Source organism: Gopherus evgoodei, unplaced genomic scaffold, assembly GCF_007399415.2.
Source record: "Gopherus evgoodei ecotype Sinaloan lineage unplaced genomic scaffold, rGopEvg1_v1.p scaffold_37_arrow_ctg1, whole genome shotgun sequence".
Taxonomy (NCBI): domain Eukaryota; kingdom Metazoa; phylum Chordata; order Testudines; family Testudinidae; genus Gopherus; species Gopherus evgoodei.
The window spans coordinates 160,440-169,120 of NW_022060049.1; the positions used below are offsets into that span (position 1 = coordinate 160,440).

The 8,681-nt window shown below is 58.6% G+C and overlaps 1 protein-coding gene across 1 annotated transcript; it reads right to left on the minus strand.

Annotated features, from left to right (window-relative positions):
- Nucleotides 1-1,742: 1,742 nt before the first annotated feature.
- On the minus strand, nucleotides 1,743-6,310 carry LOC115642095 (zinc finger protein 883-like). The gene is made up of 3 exons (XM_030545515.1): nucleotides 6,129-6,310; nucleotides 4,036-4,238; nucleotides 1,743-3,612 (listed from the first exon to the last, which is right to left on the minus strand). The coding sequence occupies exons 2-3, from the start codon at nucleotides 4,112-4,114 to the stop codon at nucleotides 2,228-2,230; spliced, it is 1,464 nt and encodes a 487-aa protein (XP_030401375.1). The 5' UTR covers nucleotides 4,115-4,238; nucleotides 6,129-6,310; the 3' UTR covers nucleotides 1,743-2,227.
- Nucleotides 6,311-8,681: the final 2,371 nt, after the last annotated feature.

Sequence of the window (8,681 nt, forward strand, 5' to 3'; positions counted from 1 at the left end):
GCCCTGCAGCCTGCATTCAGCAGTGGGGAAGGTGAATCTACTCCCCTCCCCAACACTAGAACTGCTCCCAGCTGGGGACCCCCAGTCCCCAGGCCTGAATTCCCAGCAAAGTCCTGGGGGCTGCTCCTGTAGATGGCTTTGGCCCTGGGGCTAGCTCTAGCTGCAGGATGCCCTGGCCTGGGACCAGCTGCAGCTCAGGGGGTGCACATCAGCACAGGCTCTCCGATGAGATCTGCTGGCCAAGTGGTCACTGTCACTTCCCAACCAAGGACCAGGATCCATGTGGCCCCAGCTTCTGCAATTAACCTTGGTCTAGTAGCAGCAAGGAGAAATTGCAGCCCCCTGGTGGGCAGTTGGCCATGGCTGAGCAGGCCCCACACCTCCATCTGCTGCTTGGCCTGGCTCTCCTGTCAGCTGCTCCCCAGTTACTGCCCTTGGCTCACTGCACTCATGCCATCCCGCCTTTGCAGCGGCACCTCCCACCTGCTCTAAGGGCCTCCCTCTGGCCCAGGAGATGTGGCCCAGGCTGGCTCCCAGCAGGGGCCAGCGGGAGTCCAAGACCTGCCCCCTGGCTTTGCTCTAGGAAGCCTCCACTATATGGCAAAGCTCAGGCCTGCCCAGAGACCCAAACTCAGGGTCCCCCCCTTACTGCAACCCCCAAGAGCCCCCTCCCCCAGGCACCAGCCCCCTAGCAGAGAGAGAGACCCCTCAGCTGGGCACCTGTGACGCCTACCCTAAATCCAGGGCCAAGGCACCCATGCAGCATGCAAGCCCCATCACCGGGAATCGATGCTCCAGGGGTTAATGGCCATGGTGCCTGCTGCCAGTGACCAGGCCCACAGTAGCATGCAGCAGAGCTGGTACCCCTCAGCCTGCTGCCTAGCAGGGAGTGTTCAGGTCTAGGGAGCTGGAACGATGAGGAGCTGGGGCTCCTAGGAAAGCCAAGACCCAGTCGCTGCCCCTCTCCACCAGACCTGGGCACAGATCCCTCTTGCCTGAAGCCATCTCCCCTCTGCTCATTGTCGGCCGGCATTGCTGACACCAGGCAGTGTCTGCCACTCCGCACTGGCTGCCTGGCCATGCTGCTGTAGCCATGTCCCACCCCACAGGTGGCAGATGAGGCGTGAAGCTGATCTGGAGCTCCGGGCCCATAAGCAAGGCCCTGAGTACCCAGGCCTGCTGCAGGCTGTTCTGCAGCAGCTTTGGACACTTCCAGGCAGAGGAAATGAAGAGCCTGCTCAGGGCCATAGCGTGCTAGTGATTTCCATAGGCAGCAGATGATGGTGTCCTCATGCAGGCTGGTCTCGCAGCACAGCAGGACTGTGACCAGAGCCAGCCTAGCCCCATCCCACCTGGTGGCCGGAGAAGCTGGGCTGGAAGAGAGGGCCGCATTGGGGCTGCAAGCTGAACAGAAACCTCCAGCTGCGCTGCTGAGAGGCTGGGAAGTGAAATCGTTGCTGACATTGCAAAGGATTATGCCGCGCTGAACTGAGGGAGGCAGCTGGCTCCTCTCAGTGACAGGTGTGGACCAGGGAGGTGGCACTGCCCATGTTCACCCACAATGTGGTGGCAACAAAAGCCCCCAAAGAGACATTTCTCCAAAATGGAGCCAGGATGCTGCAGCACAAAGGAAGCTATAGCAACAGTGAGTGCCTGTGCCCAGCTGGCATTCCCCTCCGGGGTGCTTGGTGCAGTCAGGCCATGGGGCCCAGGGCCTGCCCACTGCAGACACCACATAGCGCTCCTGGGAATTTGACAGGTTTATTTTCACTTTGTAACAAAACATTTTAGAAATTCATTAGAAGCTGCGCCCCCACCCGCCTAGCAGGGCAGGTTTGGGCTTGGTTGAGCCACATGCAGGGCCCAGGGTGTTGGAGTGGCAGCCCGGGCAGCACCAGCCAGCAAAAGGGGAGAAAATGGAGTCTGGCACTGCCTGGGCACAGCCCCCATTCCGAGCCCGACCCCTGAGCAGGGCCCCACTCTGCAGGAAGCTCTGCCCCTAGGTTTGCTACCTGGGGCTGGAGAAACCATGACTGCTGGCAGCAGCTTCATTCACTCAGTACCTGGATGGACAACGCAGGCCTGGCCCAGCCACCCCCATTCCTGGGCAGTGGGCGGGGGAGTGGCCATGCAACAGTGTGGACTCTGGTCAGACCAGGCCAGGACCATCCCAGCATGAGGGGTGGAGGAGTCACCAGATGCCGGTGACGTCCTGGACGCTGGGATGTCACTCAGCAGCATGCACCCGCTGGTGCAGCAGGAGGTTGGAGCTGCGGGTGTAACCACGACCGCACTGCCCACAGAGGAAGGGGCGCTCCCCAGCATGGGAGCGCTGGTGGCGAAGCAGGGCTGAGCGGTGGCGGAAGCGGCACCCGCAGTGGGGGCACTCATGAGGTTTCTCGCCCGTGTGCCGCCGGCGGTGCTCCACTAGGCTGGCAAGCTGAGCAAAGTGGCACCCACACTGGGTACAGGTGTAGGGGCGCTCTCCACTGTGTGCGCGCTGGTGCGCAGCCAGGGCTGAACGGTGCCCAAAGGCTTGGCCACACTGGCTGCAGCAGAATGGCTGCTCCCTACTGTGTGTGCGCCCGTGCTCCCGTAGGTGTGCCAGCTGGGCAAAGCACCGCCCACACTCAGCACAGGTGTGGGGTCGGGTGCCTGTGTGGCCCCGCTGGTGCCGCAGGAGGTTGGCACGGTCAGCAAAGGCACGGCCGCAGTCAGGGCAGGTGTGGGGGCGCTGGCCAGCGTGGGCACTGCGCTGGTGCTGGCGCAGGTAGGAGCTCTGGGTATAGCTGCGCCCACACTCCCCACAGCGGTAGGGGCGCTCGCCTGTGTGCACCAGCTGGTGGCGCAGCAATGTGGCACTCAGGGCAAAGGCTTTGCCGCAGACCGGGCAGGGGAAGGGGCGCTCACCTGTGTGGGCCAGCTGGTGCCGAAGCAGGTGGGCTCGCTGGCGGAAGCGGCGGGGGCAGTCAGGGCAGGCGTAGGGGCGTTCGACACTGTGTGTCTGCAAGTGCCGTGCCAGCGTGGAGCGCAGCCCGAAGCTCTTGCCACACTGAGTGCAGGCGTGGGGGCGCTGGCTGATGTGGGCACCCTGCTGGTGCTGTGCCAGGTGGGCGCTCTGCCGGAAGCTCTGCCCGCACTCCCCACAGCGGTAGGGACGCTCCCCGGTGTGCACTCGCTGATGCACCAGCAGCGCCGAGCTGCCAGCAAAGGCCTTGCCGCACGCCAGGCAGGGGAAGGGGCGCTCACCTGTGTGCGCCCGCTGGTGCGTGGCCAGCGCCGTGCGGTCGCAAAAGCCTTTGCTGCAGGTGGTGCAGACATAGGGCCTCTCGCCCGCATGGAGGAGCTGGTGCCTTGTCAGCGTGGCACTCTGCCGGAAGCTCTTCCCACACTCGCTGCATTTAAAGGGCCACTTGACTGTGGGGTCTCTGTGCGGCGGCAGCTCTGCGTTAGCGCTACCGCCCGGTACAGCCTCCTCCACCCTGGCACTGCCTCCTGGCACAGCTTCCTCTGCCCCCGCAGCAGGGGCCCCCATCAGCTCCACATTAGTGCTGGTGCCGCCTCTTCCTGGTGCAGCATCCACTGCCCCAGCCACGCTTGCCAGCCTCTCACCTGCAGGAACAAATGGGCAATCAGGCATGAGCCATCCCCACAGGAGGCCAGGGCCCAAACTAGGGCAGTCAGAGCCCAAGGCATCACCCACATGGCCCGTCCCCTCCCTGGAGCAGGTTTCCAAACTGGGATTTTCAGGCTGCTGCAGACTCAGGCAGGCATCCGCATCACCCAGCTCATGTTTACAAGCCTCTCTTTGCCCCTGTGCAGGCTGGAAATATTATTTGCTTTTTCATATGGTTTACTCTCATATGGTTCTGGGGACCCTGGTGCAGGTGGTGGGATGGGTGCAGTGGTGCACATGGATCAGGGAGAGGGTGATGACAACCTCTGGGAGGAGTTGGGCCGGGAGGGCTTGCAGGGATGGCTGTGGAGGATCCCAGCTGCCCCCATCCCTCTCAGCTGGGCTTATTTATCCCTCACCTGTTTGGGGGCCCAACCAGCTCTCACTGTCCTCGCCTTTTCTGAGATCTAGGACTTGCACCTCTTCCCCTCGCTCCATCCAGTATTGGGATTGAGGCCCTGCTGGGTGAGAAAAGAGCAGGTGGGATCCAGGTAAATACCCCCGAGCTTGGCGTTCATCTACCACTCTGGGCTGGCACTGACGGGACAGCCAGGAAATGCCCCTAGAAACACAGGAGGGTCAATTCAGACACAAACAATCAGAGTGGAGGGGAGATGAACCCAAGGGCTCCCCCAGCCATGGTGCCAGCATGGCCCCAGAGCCGCTCACTAACACAGGGGTATAAAAGCCCCCTGCCGGCTTCAGACTTGAACCAAACTGGCTCCATGCAGTGCCAGGACTGAGCCTCTGAACGGGACTGGTGGGAAACAGCTGGCTTGGCTAAGGCCACCCTGTGTGGTGAACACCAACTCCGTGCAAAGGAGCAAGTCCGGGAAGCACCAGTTACCTCAGCCCACATCCTGTGAGCCAACGGCCCCGCCGGGGACCCCACTGCATGGGGCAAAGAGCCAGCGAGCCCCTTGGTCACAAGGGGCTGACAGAGACTCCTGCACTTTCCAGAGCAGACAGCGTATTCAGGCCCTGCAGGGGAAAGAGACCACGGCCTTCCCGAAAGAGCCCCAAACCAGCCTCAGAGCACACAGCCTGGCCACCAGAGCTCTACAGGGAACAGCTCTGTGGTCTTCTGAGCCACGGAGCCCTGAGCGTGCTTCTGCTGGAAACATCTGACAGCATCACCCTCTTGGACTGGACCTATGGAGGAAGCGCCTCACCCTCCTCACCCCACAGCACACCCAGGGACCCCTGCCGCTGGGACAGCGCCCCAACTCCTTGGCACAAGGAGCATCTTCGTTCTGTGCTTGTGAAGGGCCTGGTGCCATAAGGCCTGATCTTCAATTGGCTCTGAGTGCTACCACTGGCCAAAGAGCAATCGCTAGCTGGTGCTGCCATTGCAAAGCAGCACCTCTCCTGATTCCCTCTAATCATAGAATTAAAAGGCACCTCGGGAGGTCGTCTAGTGAAGTCCCCTGCACTCATGGCAGGACTAAGCATTATTACCATCCCTGACAGGTGTTTGTCTAACCTGCTCTTAAAAATCTCCAATGATGGAGATTCCCCAGCCTCCCTAGGCAATTTATTCCAGTGCTTAACCACCCTGACAGGAAGTTTTTCCTAATGTCCAACCTAAACCTCCCTTGCTGCAATTTAAACCCATTGCTTCTTTATCCTCAGAGGTGAAGAAGAACAATTTACTGCCCTCCTCCTGGTAACAGCCTTTTAGGTACTTGAAAACTGTTACCATGTCTCCACTCAGTCTTTTCTTCTCCAGACTAAATAAACCCAGTTTTTTCAATCTTCCCTCGTAAGTCATGTTTTTTAGATCTTTAATCATTTTTGTTGCTCCTCTCTGGATTTTCTCCAATTCGCCCTAATCTTTCCTGAATGGTGGTGTTCAGACCTGGACACAGTACTCCTGCTGAGGGCATAGCAACATGGAGTACAGCAGACTAATTACTTCTTGAGTCTTGCTTACAACACTCCTGCTAATACAGGCTAGGATGATGTTTGCTTTTTTTGCAAGTGTCCCATCATTGACTCATATTTAGCTTGTGAGCCACTATGACCGCCCTCCCCCCAATCCCTTTCTGCAGCACTCCTTCTTAGGCAGTCACTTCCCACTTTGTATGTGTGCAACTGATGGTTCCTTTCTAAGTGGAGCACTTTGCATTTGCCCATATTGAATTTCATCCTATTTACTTTAGACTATTTCTCCAGTTTGGCCAAACCATTTTGAATTTTAATTCTATCCTCCACAGCACTTGCAACCCCTCCCAGCTTGGAATCGTCCACAAACTTTTCTTTAGGCTATCACCTAAAACATTGATGAAGATATTGAACAGAACCAGACAGAGCCCTAACCCAGAACTGATTTCCCCACCCTCCCAAACACACACACCCCTGCACAGACACCAGTCACACACACAGCCCTGCACAGACACCGATCGCCTCCTGCCCCCGCCCTGCACAGACAGGGATCACCCCCTCCCCCTACCAGCTGTCCCGGAGCGGGCTGGGGTCGGGGCAGATCCGCGGGCTGCAGCTGTGCACCCCCCGTGTGGCGGCCTGGCTGATGGAGGGCTGCTGCCCGCCCCCCACGCTGAACCAGCCGGGGGCGGGGGAGCGGACCGGGCTGGCTGCAGCGGGCCCAGAGCTGCCCTGGAGCAGGCTCGAGGCGCTGGGCTGCACAGCCCCGCCCCGTCCGCCCGTCACCGCGCCGCGGAGGCTCGGCCCGGCCCCGCACAAAGGCCCCCGCTGCTGCGCCAAACGCCCGCCCCGCCCCCGAAGGACCGGGCTTTACCGGGCTCCGGCTGCAGCCCGCGCCCTCCACCCCGCTCGGCTCCAGCCTGGCCTCGGCTGTTTACCAGGGGCCTCTCCCGCCGGCGGCCGGGGCTCTGTGCAGAGCGGAGACGCCTAGCGGCCGCACGAAGCAATACCGATGGACGGCTCCGTGCCTCTCACCGCAGGGCTGGCTTCGCTCCCGCAGGCCTGTCCCGCTCCTGACACCTCCCGCCTGGCACGGCACCAGCAAGAGGCCCCGCTCCCGTGGCAATCACCTCTAGTTCCAAATATCTCCGGGCAAGAGCCCGTGTTCAGCAAGGTCATCAGCGTCCCAGGCGGCCTGTGCTGCAAAGCCAAAGGACAGTAACTGCCTGTTAATGCAATAGCCCAATGCAGAGCAGCCAGGTGGGAGCTGACAGACTGCCACACCCCACATAACCCTTCTTGTGTTCTGGAGAGAGCAGGCTATGCCACTCCCAGAGCCGACCCTTGATTTCTGGCCTGCTTTCAAATCCAGCAATAACGTTTTCACTCCCTGTAGAGGGGTGCACTCATGTCTCATGAGCACCCCCTGTTGAGTGTGTGCAGTGCCTGCACTTCCTCTCCCTAAAGCCTGTCTCGGGCTTAGGTCCTCATCACTCTCGTAACTGCGCTGCTGTCGCCTCCTCACCTGCTTTTGCAGGTTCAGGTGCTGCATACGCTGCAGGATAACGTGCGTGGTGTTTACAGTGGTCATAACTGCCGCACATTATCTTGCACCCTATGCAGCACCTGAGCAGGCTCCATGTTTGCTGCGCTACAGTGTTTGTGCAGAAAAAAGGCGTGAAACGATTCTCAGCTGTTGCTCTTACTGAGAGAGGGGGGCCTGATGACATGTTCCCAGAACCACCCACAACAATGTTTTTGCCCCATCAGGCATTAGGAGCACAACCCAGAATTCCAGTGGGCGGCAGAGACTGCGGGAACTGTGGGATAGCTACCACAGTGCAATGCTCCAAAAGTCAACGCCAGCCTCAGTACTGTGGACGCACTCCGACGACTTAATGCGTTTAGTGAGGACACACACAATCGACTGTATCAAATCGATTTCTAAAAAACGGATTGCTATTAAATTGACCTAATTCGCAGCGTAGACATACCCTTAGTCTAGTAGTGGTTTTGGCTCTGACAGCAGGCCTTACTCCAGGGCTTCCCCGTGGAGGCAATGTCCTCAGAGGGAGGTTCATGACCCAGCTCTCCTACTGGGCCACTAAAGAATTCAGTTCCCCTCTGGAGTATCTCAAAATCCAGGCCATTTCCCCCAGTGGCTAATGGCAGGTGAGGAAGACCCTAGTCTGCTCACTACCCCTGCAGACAGCAGTTGTCCATCCTGCCCCTTTATCTACACCACACCACTGCTCTAATTCCCAGGGCCACTTCCCAGTAGACTCATCCCTTCCCCAGCAGCAACCAGGCCAGAGCTCCTTCTTTCCACCAGCACTGCTCTGTCTGAGGTCCGATAGCTCCCTCAGCCCACCACAGGGCTCTCACTCTAGTAAGGAACTGATTTCATAATGGCCCTGCATCTCATCTCATACTACGCTGCTGGGCCCCGATTGGCTGCTCCCTTCAGTTCCTTTCTGATGGGCTGTGTATCTCACAGTCACTCTGGGCAGCTTGAAGGACCCTCTCCACTGCCCTTTCCTGGGGCAGGGAGTGGCAAGGCCACAAGGCCTCCAGCACAGGGCCTCTGAGCGTCTGGTACACCCCATCCGGGGACATTATACAGTAGTTACATATGAAGGAGTTTGTTGTTTGGTGAATTAAGAATAGGAAAATGGCAACATTTATCTAAATTTGTTTCATTGTGTGTCATAAACCTAGTCCCAGATTTGGACCTTAGCGTCCAAAATATGGGGGTTAGCATGAAAACCTCCAAGCTTAGTTACCAGGTCGGTAAAGCTGCCACCACCCAAAAAATTAGAGTGTTTTGGGGCACTCTGGTCCCCACAAAAACCTTCCCTGGGGACCCCAAGACCCAAATCCCTTGAGTCTCACAACAAAGGGAAATAAACCTTTTCCCTTCCCCCCTCCAGGTGTTCCTGGAGAGATACACAGAAGCAAACTCCGTGAATCTAAACAGAGGGAGTCCACTCTCTATATTTCCAGTCCTGGAAACACAAGCACTTCCCTCTTCACCCAGAGGGAATGCAAAGTCAGGCTAGTAAATCTAACACACACAGATTTCCCCCTGACTTCTTCCTCCCACCAATTCCCTGGTGAGCTG

Coding starts and splice junctions, on each gene's coding strand:
- LOC115642095 (XM_030545515.1), bottom strand. CDS start 4,114: ATGGAGCGAGGGGAAGAGGTGCAAGTCCTAGATCTCAGAAAAGGCGAG. Junction 3,613..4,035: donor CTGGTTGGGCCCCCAAACAG/GTGAGGGATAAA, acceptor TTGTTCCTGCAG/GTGAGAGGCTGGCAAGCGTG.